A 13,922-nucleotide genomic window follows, 5' to 3' on the forward strand; every position below is an offset into this window, starting at 1 on the left:
ATACATATTTAAAAATCAATAAATCAGTCATTACACTAAGTCACTAAATTCAGTAAGTATATTAAGGCCCACTTTGGATAAACAACTTAATTAAATTACTTTTGAAGAAATAACTTAAATAATAAATGTTTATATTAAAAGTAGCTTATAAATAAGTTATTTTGTGTTGGGTTTTTTAATTCTAAAAGTACTTATTTTAAGAGAAAAGTGATAAAAAACTTTTTATTAAGAAAGAAGTCATTTTTTAAAGAGTGAATATCCCACCCGACCCTGACAATTACCTCACTGGCAAATTTGGTTGGACTCTTATTCTCTCCTCTAATTCTTCTACAATTCGTTTTACATCAGCTGACTTATAATGGTTGTCTCTACTGCAGGTGTGTTCATTAACAAACGTCTTCATCTGATAACTCAGAGAAAAGGATCTCTTAACACAGTATATTTGTCAAAGACATTCCTCATCACAGCATATAGATTTGCTTCTGGTTGAATCATATCTAGGAAAGAATATGCTCCTTTCAATGTTGATGTTGAACTTCCGAACTATCTTTTTGAAATGGTTGAGGTGTTTCAAACTCCATCTCCAACTCCAACCAGAGTTGCTAACAGGAGCATCGACGTTGCTCTGAGGAAAGACTGAAGATTGATCAGCATCTTTATCACTTGCTATGCTTCTCAATTCTTCTGACTTATAGCAATGATATCTAGAATTTTCATCAGAGAATTCTTCCACATCAGCAGGGACATAGAAGGTTAGAGGCTTGTCAGAATTAGGGTTGGGTATGAAGGATTGTCCAGTAGAGGAAGGCCTCTTTACTGATCTTCTCTTGTTCACCTTAGACCTTCCCTCAACATGTTCATCTAGGATGGTTTCATTATTATAGGGAGTACTATTTATACTAGAGAATGGAATTGGATCTGAATCAGAGTTTGAATGTGAAAGTGAGTTTCTATATAGTTGTAGAATGTATTGTGTTACTTATTCAGCTCCTTGAGCTTTATTTTGACTGAATTCTGAGGCAAAAATTGTACTTAGAGATGTTGAATCAACAGTATGTATTAGCTGTTGGTCTTGCTCATTCGGGTACTATGAAGGCTGGGATTAATTGGATGGTAGCTCATCTGGTTGCACAAGTATTATAGGAGGATGAGACATCTGTTTTGATATATAGGTTGGTGGAGGTGGTTATTGAGGTCCTTGTTGGGCCACATTGCCACTGTTCTCCTTTTGGTCTTAACTTCAACCTGGTTACTTGTTTTATGGGACTCTTCCCTATTCTGGGCCTCTCCTTTACTATGGCCATCCCTCAAAACTTATACATGTCCCAGTATTTTAGCATCATTATTATCTTCAACAATTATAAATAGAAAAAAAAAAAAAAATATATATATATATATATATATATATATATATATATATATCTATATATCAGCTTCATAGAGATATCAAATCAACTCAATCACTTGATATAAATAGAAAAAAAATATATAATTAACTAAAGATTTTATTCATTATAGAAATTAAAGATTCAATAGTTTTCGAATTGCGTTCCTCAATCGTAAGAATTTAAAGAAGAATAATCAATCACTACATATAAGAGAATTTTTTTCAACTAATTTAGATTAGTTAAGTAGTCAGTTCAATTTATTTATGTGTTTAAATAAATATTGAGTGTTTGAATTTCACTTTATATATACAATAATTTATTTAATAATAAACTCAAAAATAAAATTTAAATCTAAAATAAATTAGTCATTAATATGTCAGATTAAAAAATAATGTGAACATCAAAAAATTAAGATATAAAAAAATTTCTTAATTGTTTCAGGAGCAAATAAAACTTTTTAATTTGCTTTATTTCATTCATGTTATGACACATCAACGATGTTGAAAAGAAAAAAAATATTATTTCAAAGAAAATAAGTTTTTAAAATTTTAAAAATTTAATTTATAAAAATGACCCATATTACTAATATATATATTATAGAAGAGTTAGTGTCTATTTTTTTCAAATATTTTTTTATTATATATAATTCATAAAAAATGTTATTTTCAAAATTTAAACCTAAAATATTTTTATTAAATTAGAAATTACTTGTCATCTCAATTTATTCATTTTTTATTATTTTTATATACATTTAAAATAAATAGAATAAACCAAAAATTTTCATTTGTTCTTAGAATATCTAAGGAACTCTCCATAACATTGTTAAAAAAATATGTAATCACTTAGATATTTTACTTTTCTTTTTCTTTTAAAAAAAATCAACTATTAATTTTTTTTTTTTTGTCATAGCTAGACATACTCTAAGAACGAATTCTCTCAGGTGAAAAAAAAAATTGGATGATGTCAATTGTTTAATTTAAATTTTTATTAGTTTTTTTTATATTTATTTTTTGTTTCACTTATAAAATTAATAATAAAAAATCACACTTTATTCTTTCTTAAAAAAAAAAATGAAAGGATCTATTTCCCTAACTCACACACACTAGAAAAGCTCTTCAATCACAATTCACAACCTAATTAAGTAATTATTGTTGTCATCCAATGACATCTTAGGAGGCAAATAGGTTTGTCATTAGTAAAAGCATTCTAATCACTTTATATTACTTGTTATTATAACTTAAATAAATGTTCTCTTTTAAATAACTCATAACAAGGATTCAAGAAATTGACCGAATTTTCTTCTTAAATTTATATATATAAACTCAAATGAAATTAAGATTGCTTTTACTCTGCCACATTTCTCTCCCTAAACATTAGTTTTCTTTTTTCCCTTCCAAACAAAAAAAAGGCTAACCATTTTAGTTCGAAAATGAAAAATAAAAGGAAGAACTACTACATGTCTGATTTGTGTTTTTTTCATTTATTTTTATTTTTAATATTTTCTAGTTCTAGAATTTTGCAAAAAAAATATAAAAATAAACAAATAAAATTTTATTATTTCACTTCTATTTCTATAAAATCTTAAAAATAAAAAATACTAAAAATAAAATTAAAAACATTTTCCCAAACCAAACATACTTTAATATCTCAAAAAAAAAAAAAAAAAAACAGTAAAGTTATTTGCACAAAAGTAAAAATATTAAGAGTAGAGACACAAAATATGATTTATTTACTAGGTTAAATTACATAGTTAGTCTCTACACTTTTAGTGAAATTACAAATTGGTCCCTACACTTTAAAAGTTTGTAATTGGATCCCTAAAGAGAATTAAAATTTGCAATTTAGTCCCCGTCGGTCAAGAAGTGTTGATTTAACAGAATATTCTCAGAATATGCTGAGAATATTCTGTTAAAATAGAGAATATACTAAGAATATTCTATTAAATCAAATACTTTTTGAACGACGGGGACTAAATTACAAATTTTAGTTATCTTTAGGGACCCAATTACAAACTTTTAAAGTATAGGGACCAATTTGCAATTTCACTGAAAGTGTAGGGATCAACTGTGTAATTTAACCTATTTACTATCATCAATATTTTGTGTCATGAATCTTAAACACAATAACTCTTAACATCCACTTCTTGATGTACAAATAGCATTACTACCACTACTACCAAGAACATGTATATATATATAACATAATATTTATCTATTTTGGTTCAACTTTTGCTGAAATTGTGTATCCTCCACTGTAGTCAAAGGCACTGTTGTTGTCACTCACATTATCCTTATTCTTTGCAAAATTTGAAGTATCAATGTAAGGATGTTTCATCATTGCTCCACCCTTGGTGGCTCCAAAATCAGTGGCAGATGAAGAAGCAGAGGTTGAGTTTGTGTTCATTCCATCATTTTGCAAGATTGTCTCAAGTGCCTTAACAACCTCACTCATTGTTGGACGGTCAACGGCTGATTCCTCAACACATTGCAAAGTCAACTCTAGGAACCTACCAAACCCAATGAGGTTTGGTGTGTTCCTCAAAGTTTGATCCATTAGTTCTCTCATTCCATAGTGTTCTTCGTCGTGCCGGTTGAACGCCGTCCGAGCTTCCCGGACAATGTACTTACCCTTTTCAATGGGCTGCCTCGAACTTATGAGCTCTAGCATAACTACTCCGAAGCTATACACATCACTTTTTTCAGTTAGTTGTTGTGTCATGTAGTATTCCGGGTCCAAATAGCCCTGTAAAGATGTTAAATTTTGTCACCAAGAACTAGAATGAATCTTGTCACAAATTAAAAAATTCACTTCTCATGCACAAACAGTATAAAATAGTTTTACACGGACATTTAATCGTGTAATTTGGGTCTAAATAGCCCTGCAAAAGATGGTAACTTCCTCATCAAGTTATTGAGATAAAATCAGAACAAAGATTTTGAACAACATAAGTGATAGTGCAAATGTTTCTTACCAATGTTCCTTTAACCTGAGTAGAAACATGTCCTTTCTCACTGTCTGATACTAACTTAGATAGTCCAAAATCTGCAACCTTTGCTGTCAAATTTTCATCTAGTAAGATGTTAGTGGATTTCACATCTCTGTGGATAATTGGAGGGTTGGCAAGTTCATGAAGGTAAGCGAGTCCTCTGGCCGAGCCAAGGGCGATTCGAAGTCTCCTCTTCCAATCAAGATGAATGTCAGATCTTCCTACAACTCAGAATTGAAAACAGAGAACATTATTTTTCTTTTTTTGTTCATTTTTTCTTTTTCAAATGCTAAAAATGAAAATACAAATCAATCAGTTAAGCATGGAAACTAACCTGACAAACTCTCTCTAAGTGTTCCATTAGGCATGAATTCATAGACCAACATTTGTTCTCCTTGTTCGAAGCAAAATCCGACGAGTCCAACGAGGTTCTTGTGATGAACTCTTGAAAGCAACTCAATTTCAGTCTTGAACTCTAGGCCTCCTTGCATTGATCCTTGCTGAGCTCGCTTGATCGCGACGATTTTTCCATCAGGAAGCACCCCTTTGTACACCTGAATTAACAAACATTCACTAGAACTAAAATGAAAGAAAAAAAAAATGTTAACAATTAACATAGAAGCATTAAAAGTCTAACATACCTTGCCATAACCACCAAATCCTAACTCATTGCTTTCAGAGAAATTACTAGTGCTCTTTTTCAGTTCATCATATGAGAACCATCTTGCACCCTTTAATTGTGGTGCACCTCCACTATCCTTTCCACTTGGTGCCCAAGATGCTGGATCACAAAGATGAATTCACATTGATTCTCAAAGTTACACAAGTGATGATATAATAAGACTTTAAATACAATCAAATAGATAAAGGAATTACCAAAAGGTCTGCTTAATCCTATGGCTCGCTCCGCGCGCTTCTTTTGCAGGATTGCATATACTGCTAAAGCTATCAGGCTCAGAAACAGAACTGATGAGCCTACTGCTATACCAATAATAGCACCAGTGCTAAGAGAATTTCCTTTGTTAGAATCTGAAATAATTCCAGGTTAGTTGCATAAAGTTGCAAAGATAAGGCTTTGTTTGGTAAGTGTCTAGGGACAAGAAATAAAGAGACATTGAGATTCGAAGTAGCAATTTCATACTTGAAGTTACATTCGATGATTCACTCTATTAAAGGGACTAAAGTGAATCACGAATTGTAACTTCAAGAACAAACTTGCTATTTCTGAAATCTCGACGACTAATTTGAATCATGAACCTTTACTCAAGAGTTAAGGTGTAATATATTTCTATGTACCTGGGAAAGCATAAGGGAATGCAATGAAGTAATAAGGTCCAAACTCCTTAGGAGGCTTGTAAGTTTGGTTGGTCAAATCAAACCCAATTCTTTGAACTTCAGTCCTATTGAAATATTGTCCTGATGGAGGAAACAAAGCTAGTTGCACTTGAAGATAATCATCACCATTGAAGAAAGGGTTTTGCAAAGAAACTGAGCCAGGTGTTAGGTCCAACTTCACCCACAAACTCATCTCAAGTTCATGGAAAATGTTAACATTTGAGAGTTCTCTAAACAAGGGTCCTCTGAAGTACAACATCCCTTCATAAGGGTATGCACATTCACAGCTTTGAGGGCTAAGCTTTTGATCCGGCGGACAAGATTTGCCTGCGCAATTCGCCAAGCTTGTCGAGTAAGGCTGCTTAGGCTGCTGCTGAAGTTGGCAGTAGTTTGTGTTTGAGAGAACACTGCACACTGGATTTCCTATAAGGCTGTGAAATTCAAGAAGAGATTAAACATTTATAATCATTAATCAACTTCCTAAACCATGCAAATGTTTTCTAACCAGATAATTACATCAATGTGTTCTTGTATTGCGAACGGAGGATTACTGAGGAAATCTGGTTGTCTTGAAGATCAACAAGCTGCAATTGTGGACAAATGTTGTCACCTAAGTCTAATGTATTGTTCAATGCATTGTTCCTCAGTTTCCTGCAATGCAAGTAACATAAATTTTTATATAACACAATAAAGGTAGGTTCAAAACAAGGATCTTAGGAACCTACACTTGCTGAATTTGAGGAATGCTGAAGAGCTTTGATGGAAGAGGACCTTCCAAGGATCCAAACTCCATAACACTTCAAAACAAATGTACATTAATTTTTCAATATATCAGTTTATTTGTTCGAATCGGTCGTTACTTGGAAACGAAGTTAGTAGTTGGTAAGTTCTTACAGAGTGGTGAGTGATGGTAGAGATGAGAACCAGACTGGAGGTTCAGAGGGATCAAAGGAGTTGTTACTAAGATCCCTACACAATATTATAATTTGATTAACATCATAAGTAAGATAATATCATATTAGAGGAAAAATTAATTAACATAAACTCATGCTAATTTACTTACACATAGTTGAGGGTATCCATGTGACTTAAATCTGGCAAAGAACCTGTCAAATTATTGTGTGCTAAGTTCCTGAAAGATAACACAACATTATTATTATCATTATTATCATGATTACTAAGGTTATTATAAAATACTAATGTGTTCATATCTAAATATAAGTACTCACAATTCATTGATGTTTGTAAGGTTATTGAGATTCGTAGGAACCTCTCCTGTCAGGGAATTTCTATCAAGCCGACTGTTATAAATTGAAATTATAATCATTAGAAACAATATATAACTAGTCAAATAATATAAAGAGAAAAAATAAAATTAGATTGGTAGAAAGAGTTGAAAAAAATTTATTAAAAAACTGAAATATGAGGCAATTACTTACAGAACCTCAAGTGTCTGAACTAGTCCTAATGTTTCTGGTATAGCACCAGATAAATCATTTCCATCAAATAATCTGCAAGGAAAAAGAAAAAGTTGTTAAAAATGGTAAAATAGATGACATCACAAGCTTATAAACACCAATTTTTGGAAAAATAAAATAAAATACATGAACTTACACATGTATGAGCACCATGTCAGAGCTGAAAAGTTTGGGGGAAATGGTACCTGAAAGCTGGTTCTTATTGAAATGGCTGCATTAGATTACAAATACAATTCAAAACAGTTATTATAAGATGAAGGGAATAGTATACTGCTTCTTACATTATTCTTTCTCTAAAAAAAAAAACTAAACATAAATAATTTTTCAGTATTTAAACATGACAAATTCATCGAAATTTCGTCTTTCCCACTTCAAAAAAAGAACATACAAGTCTTTTCTCGTACAGGTACAAGTTGGTTATAAGTTTGTTATTTTTAAATCGGAATGATTTTACCCTTTATATTTTATTAAAGGGTCGAATTAAGTGATTACTCGAGAAATAATAAATAAAAAAAATGAGTCAAAATACTAACAAGTGCTTAGCCTTTAGAAGTTGGTCTAATCCAGGGGTGGTGGAGGTTGAAACTGGAATAGGTCCTGTGAGTTGATTATCTGCCAAGTCTAACCAATAAAGTTTGGAGAGTTTACCCAATGAAGGTGGTATTTTTCCAGTGAAGTTGTTTGAGTTTAAGGCCCTGTGTATTCAACCACACCATTATACAAATACAAATACAAATACAGATACAAATACAAGATTTGTTCTTACAGAAAGGATAGCTGTGAAAGATTTCCCAATGCATCCGGAATGCTGCCACTGAAGCTACAACCAGCCAAGATGCTGACACAAATTAAGGAAAGAAAGTATTAGTATGCATTTTTTTTTTTTGTGAATATAAAAAAAATGGATCTTGTTTCTTAAGGAATCTTACAGAATATTCAGATTGCTTAAGTCTCCTATCTCTGGAGACAGGGAACCTTTTAAACCTTTGTTGAATGACAAGTCCCTACAGTTCAATAATATAGTTAGCATAAAACATGCTAGGAAAAATTTCTTCTTAATTTTTTTTTTTTTTTTTGTATAAATTACCATGAAAGATCATGTCACTTTGTAGCTATGTGTAAATTTCATTTTCATTTTATGCATGCATTAATTTCACGACATGATATCAGTAAGTTTAAGCTTTTAAGAGAAACGATTTCATGACAATTATTATTCAGTCAGTGATGAAAATCAACACATAACGAGGTCTAATAGTGATTGTAACTGATTAAATTAGTAACATGATGTTGTTGTTATCACCTTAAGTAACAAGAAAGATCAAAGAAATCATACTTACAAAGATCTAAGTTCTGTTAGTCCACCAATGTCCCCACTTAGTTTACCTTTGAGGCCCATGGTTGAAAGTCCCCTACACATTCAAAATGCAAGTATGATTAAAAAAAAAAAAACAAAAAAAAAATGGATGACATTAACATGGCTTGATTAATTGATAATAAATAATTACAATGAAGTAACCCTTGATTTGTTGCATGTAACTCCTTCCCATGGTGCTCCACAAGGGTCATCTGATTTATCCCAATTTGGTGGTGTATTTACCCATATATCCTTCAAAGATCTAAGTACAGCAGCTACACCACAATGCATACCATAATTCACAAAGTTCTTTATAATAAGGTACATGAATATATGCTAATTAAGTGACTAATTTTCTTACTAATCTCATAATTTATAATACCAACCAACCAATGGTGAATTAACTAATGTGTTAATTAATTAGCAGTTGACTTCAAAAAAAAAAAAGTATTTAAATGAATAAAAAAAAATTGTATATATTATAAGGTATAAGTTAGCATTTTTATTTTATTTCATTCAAATCATATAGAAAATTGCAAGAAACCACAGCATATTTTCAAGTAATTAAGCAGAAAAAGTATTATATATAAACACTAACAAAACCAGATGAATACTCCAAATCAAGATTAGCTATATCTAAAAGAAAATGATTACAATAACAAAAAGATAGAGAATTTAGTAACACATTACCATCTTGGGGATCAGTATAAGAAGAAATGACATGAATCTCAGCCAACAAAATTCCCAAAGACACCAACAAATGGAGGAACATTCCCATCTTGGGGAGAGACAAAACTCTCAACACTTGTTTCTTCTTCTTCTTGTTATTGTACAAAACAAACTAAACATCAAAACATGATATCATAAAAAAAAATAATGAAAAATATATTGCATGTTTATCATGGCAAGCATAGAAGGAAGAAGAGGGAGAAGCATTTGAAAAAGAAAGAGAAAGGGTATCATGGAATTGAATTGGTTCCAATTTTATTCATTTTTTCTTGTCTTAGAAGCTAATCAAACGGTTGCCACTACCTCTAACAACATCATAGTCATTTTCTCACTACTACTACTACTACTTTTTTTCCCTTTGTTGTTGTTGTAATAATCATAATCATTAACAAATTGACACTTATTCCGTTACCTTCACTCTTCATTCACCAGTACTGAGCCTCCAAAATGGAATAACATCACTTTTTTCTTTTTAGCTACTTTGACCTTTATCATCATCATCATATATATATATTGTCATTATTTTAGAAATACTTGCATATTTCTCAAACATATATTTAATATGCATTTAATAAAATTACTATATACGTGTATATTTATGTATAAATATATGTGTTTCTTACACTCGGTTAATATATATTTTGTATTTTAATACATATTTTATACTGATAACTATTTTTTTTGTGTACATAATATGATTGATTTTAAAAATGGTTTAATTACTCTGCTGGTTCCTATAGTTTTGTAAAATTTTCAATTAGGTCTCTATACTTTTTTTTATTTTCAATTAGGTTCCTGCACCAATTTTTTTTTTTAATTGGGTTCCTACACTTTTTTTTTTCCTTTTATTTAGGTCCCTGTACCAATTCTTTTCTTTTTTTAGTTAGGTCCCTATAAAATTAAGCCAATTACTACTAATAGGGACTTAATTGAAAAAAAATTTGGTGCAGGGACCCAATTAAAAAGAAAAAAAATATAGGAATCTAATTAAAAATTTTACGAAATTATAGGGACCAGTAGAGTAATTAAACCTTTAAAAATTTTTATAGTGGCTAACTTTTAATCTTATATATATATAACTTTTAAATATTATAATTGAAAATAAATTATTATGATCTATAATATATAAACAAATAATCAGTCATTTATTATTTGTTGCATAAAAATACATATTTGATATTCACGAAAATTTTAATTACGCTATATACAAAAATTTGATTATTCTTTTTATTAAATTTTTTTATAAAACAATACAACATAAATAATTAATACTGATTTTTAACGTTTATAATTTGTTAAGTATATTATAATAAATATACTAAAAAGTATGCAAGAATTTTGGATCACTATTTCTCATTCTTGATAGACACTAAAGAAATATCTTAGCATCTATGGCGACAGTACATTGGTTTAATGGATAAGTGGCACATAGTGTGTGTGGTTAATGATAGTGGTTAGGTTGGTGTGACATGGTCCCACATCACTAATGTTCTATAGATCTGCATCAAAGAAGTGTATGCAAAGTTTATTAGATAATAACTGAATTAATTTAAAATTCTATGTGTAATTGTGACTTGACTTTACTTAAAGCTTTGTTGGCCAAAAGAAGTGAAGAGCTTTACTAAGATGGCTATCTAGGTACCCACTTTTTTTTTTTTTTTTGGTTCTTTATTTAATTATGTATTTTATAATTTTTTTTATTTTTGATGTAATTTTTTTTAGATGAATATGAAGACTATATCATTTGAACTATAATTCGATGGCTCATCTTTAATGTAATTATTATTATTATTATTATTATTATTATTATTATTATTATTATTATTATTATTATTATATTTTAATTGATAATGTCACTTTTTTATTTATTGTTTATTATTTTAAAATTAGTTTTTGAGATTTTTTTTTTTTTTTTGATCTTTGAGATAGTTTGATGAAAGTATCAAGAAAGATTATTGGTTCAGCCATCATTTTTCTTTGCCTTTTTTTTGGTCAAGATTATTTTTCTTTTCCAAAGACCTCTAACATTGTGAGAAGAAAGCCCAATAGTTACATAAGGCCCAATAGTTTCGTTAAGCCCAATAGATTATTGTTTTTAGTGTAATTTTTTTTTCTCACACTTATGTAAGTAGATTTAAATAAGATTAGTTGTCTCACGTTTCATCTAATATTAAAAAGGTATATATCAATTCAATATGCAAAATAATAATAATAATAATAATAATAATAATAATAATAATAATAATAATAATAATAATAATAATAATAAGAAGAAGAAGACAAATTTTTCTTTGCTTTTCAAGTTCAACTAATTATTTTTATAGCAAATGATATGAAAGTTACTCCTATAGTAGTGTAGTTCTTCAAGAACAACCCCAATATAACACATTATTGTTTGGTTTATTGCATCACTAAAATTAATAATGAATGATTAATTATTACATCATGATAGAAATTACACCAAAGTAATTATATATCTTCACATACTCTTACACAACATAACATAACACAAATGCGACTTAAATAACAACATTATTGACAACAACAATATAATAGATCCTCTCAATTTCTTTTTTAATTTATGTTATAAAATATAATTTCTCATCATAAATAGATAATTTAAGTGGAATAAAAAATATTTAAAAAAATTGAGAAGATGTATTATTTTTTTTATCATCAGAAGACTTAAAACAACATACATGAAAATTAATTATTAATCCACCAAAATTAAAGCACATTGTTCGTTTTCAAATTTTCACAATCATGATCATGGATCTAAGGGCATTTATGGAATTGGTGACGGGTGGTGAGGCTTTTATAGCAAGGGCAAGAATCATGGTGGCCAGAGGTGCCTTCAGGAACACACTTGCAAATCTTACAGCAACTTCCACATGCCCTTTTGCATAGATTTGGCCTTGATGATAATTTGCACCTTCTTTCACATTCTAATCCACAATCTACATTATTCATATATAAATTAAATTAAAATTTATTTTATATTAACTATAATATGTACTTAAAAAAATAAAATCATATTATACATATGGTAGAAATTTAGGTACAGTCAACTTTACATAAAATTTGATCATTGACAGCCGTTAGATAAAAATTTAATCAAATCAGTCAAATTATTGAACCGTTTTTAATTATCAACTTCACGTGAAGTTGACTGTATCTGAGTTTTTACGTATATATATACCAATTGTTTGTGGAAGAGGAGTTGGTGTTGGAGCTCCAATGTTGGTGGTGCTCATTGTCATCATCTGTGAATGGAGATCAGATTCACGACAAATTAATTTTTAATCTGTTGAATTAGAAAATACTGTAACCAACCAAAAAAATAATAATAAAATAATTTTGAGTTCATTTCTTCAAATGAACACGAATTTTAATACAAAATATATTAAAATTATTTTTTTATCAATATAAAAAAATTCTATTATTAGAAATTCGAATTTATTCGTCACTCGTCAAATTTAAAGTTGATGATCCATTTTATGAAAAGAGAAAAATAAAAAAAAAACTATTATTTCTTCAAGATAATTAGTACATGTATATACTAAATAAGCATGTTATAACTAATTTAGTACTAATTAAATTAGTAATAGATGATAATGATAGATTATAGGAGGCATAATATAGGTTTACCGTTTGGTGTGATTCAGCAATGTGAAGAATGAGAAGAGTGAGGAGAAGTGAAGAAGCAATGAGAGTTCTAGAGAATGCCATTATAGTAGTGTGTATCTAAGTGATGAGTGAAATACAATAATATTATTGGTGACAATGAAATGGGAAGTAAGATTATGATGAGTATTTATAGGAGGAATTAACAACACTTTTAAGAGTGAGATATGGTTTGTTTTCAGAGAGTAAATTAATTGTATAATGCAAATTGAATTGGATGCAAACAAAAGAGATCACTACCTAGAAGGTGCTTTTGACAGGCTAGTCCAGCAAAGACAGAGATCAAACCCTAATTCATCTAGTTGCTTCTTGTTGACTTTAGCTTAGCTTGGACCTCTCACATGGATGCTAATTTTAAATAAATAATAAAAAATAATTTTAAATTTATTAATGAGATGTTAGAGATATAATTATTAATGTTATCTTCTTCTATCAGGTTAAACTGTTAGGATGAGTAATTTTATGATATGATATTTCGAATTTTATGTCCAAAAGTCAATAATTCGATCATTAGTGAATCTCAAAAGTCAAAAATAAAAAAAAATAGCATAAAATAAATAAAAAAGAGAAAAAGTCCATGTCAAAATCAAATTTAAAAAAAAAAAGTATTAGAGATATAACTATTAATATTATCTTTTTTTATTAGTTTAAACTTTTAAAATGATTGATTTTATAACATGAAAAAAATTATTATTTTTATTAAATATTCACTTTGCTAAAAAGTATTTGACAGTGATAATTTCTATAAGTGATTAATATTTTTTCCCTATCATTAAAATTTAAAATTTTTGTCTAATTAAAATACAAAAAATAAAAACAAAAATAAAAATTTTCTTAAATAAAATATATTATATAAATACTAAAAAAAATTATTATTATATATTACATATAAATATATATTATTTTATATATTTTAAAAATATATTTTATATTTTAAAAATATATAAATTTTATTTATATAAATAATA

At 28.7% G+C, this 13,922-nt stretch overlaps 1 protein-coding gene and 1 non-coding gene across 8 annotated transcripts; both read right to left on the reverse strand.

The window, feature by feature from the left end:
• Nucleotides 1-3,442: 3,442 nt before the first annotated feature.
• Nucleotides 3,443-9,791, reverse strand: LOC112719682 (leucine-rich repeat receptor protein kinase HPCA1). Of its 7 annotated transcripts, none has more exons than XM_025770329.3 (20): nt 9,683-9,791; nt 9,232-9,361; nt 8,693-8,816; nt 8,525-8,596; nt 8,117-8,191; nt 7,954-8,025; nt 7,721-7,882; nt 7,324-7,398; nt 7,149-7,220; nt 6,939-7,010; nt 6,773-6,841; nt 6,604-6,678; nt 6,435-6,506; nt 6,226-6,360; nt 5,671-6,140; nt 5,251-5,403; nt 5,016-5,155; nt 4,709-4,928; nt 4,360-4,595; nt 3,443-4,130 (listed from the first exon to the last, which is right to left on the reverse strand). In XM_025770329.3, the coding sequence occupies exons 2-20, from the start codon at nt 9,317-9,319 to the stop codon at nt 3,600-3,602; spliced, it is 2,913 nt and encodes a 970-aa protein (XP_025626114.1). In that variant the 5' UTR covers nt 9,320-9,361; nt 9,683-9,791; the 3' UTR covers nt 3,443-3,599. The 7 variants fall into 7 exon arrangements, with proteins under 7 accessions (XP_025626114.1, XP_072063958.1, XP_072063956.1 ...); XM_072207857.1 differs by having other exon boundaries at nt 3,443-4,266; XM_072207855.1 differs by having other exon boundaries at nt 9,232-9,382; nt 9,683-9,750.
• A 1,864-nt stretch (nt 9,792-11,655) lies between these two features.
• On the reverse strand, nt 11,656-13,055 carry LOC112719683 (uncharacterized). Its single transcript, XR_011868006.1, has 3 exons — nt 12,919-13,055; nt 12,470-12,533; nt 11,656-12,227 (listed from the first exon to the last, which is right to left on the reverse strand). It is a non-coding gene; the product is annotated as an uncharacterized protein (transcript).
• Between the last annotated feature and the right edge of the window lie 867 nt (nt 13,056-13,922).

This window comes from Arachis hypogaea, chromosome 11, assembly GCF_003086295.3.
Source record: "Arachis hypogaea cultivar Tifrunner chromosome 11, arahy.Tifrunner.gnm2.J5K5, whole genome shotgun sequence".
NCBI lineage: Eukaryota > Viridiplantae > Streptophyta > Magnoliopsida > Fabales > Fabaceae > Arachis > Arachis hypogaea.

Excerpts from the sequence above, each read along its gene's own strand:
- LOC112719682 (XM_025770328.2), bottom strand. The coding sequence starts at position 9,594 with ATGACTATGATGTTGTTAGAG. Across the intron at positions 9,362-9,573 it reads TGACTATGATGTTGTTAGAG|AAGAAGAAGAAACAAGTGTT; the intron begins GTAGTGGCAACC and ends TACAATAACAAG. Across the intron at positions 5,404-5,670 it reads ATTCCCTTATGCTTTCCCAG|ATTCTAACAAAGGAAATTCT; the intron begins GTACATAGAAAT and ends GAATTATTTCAG.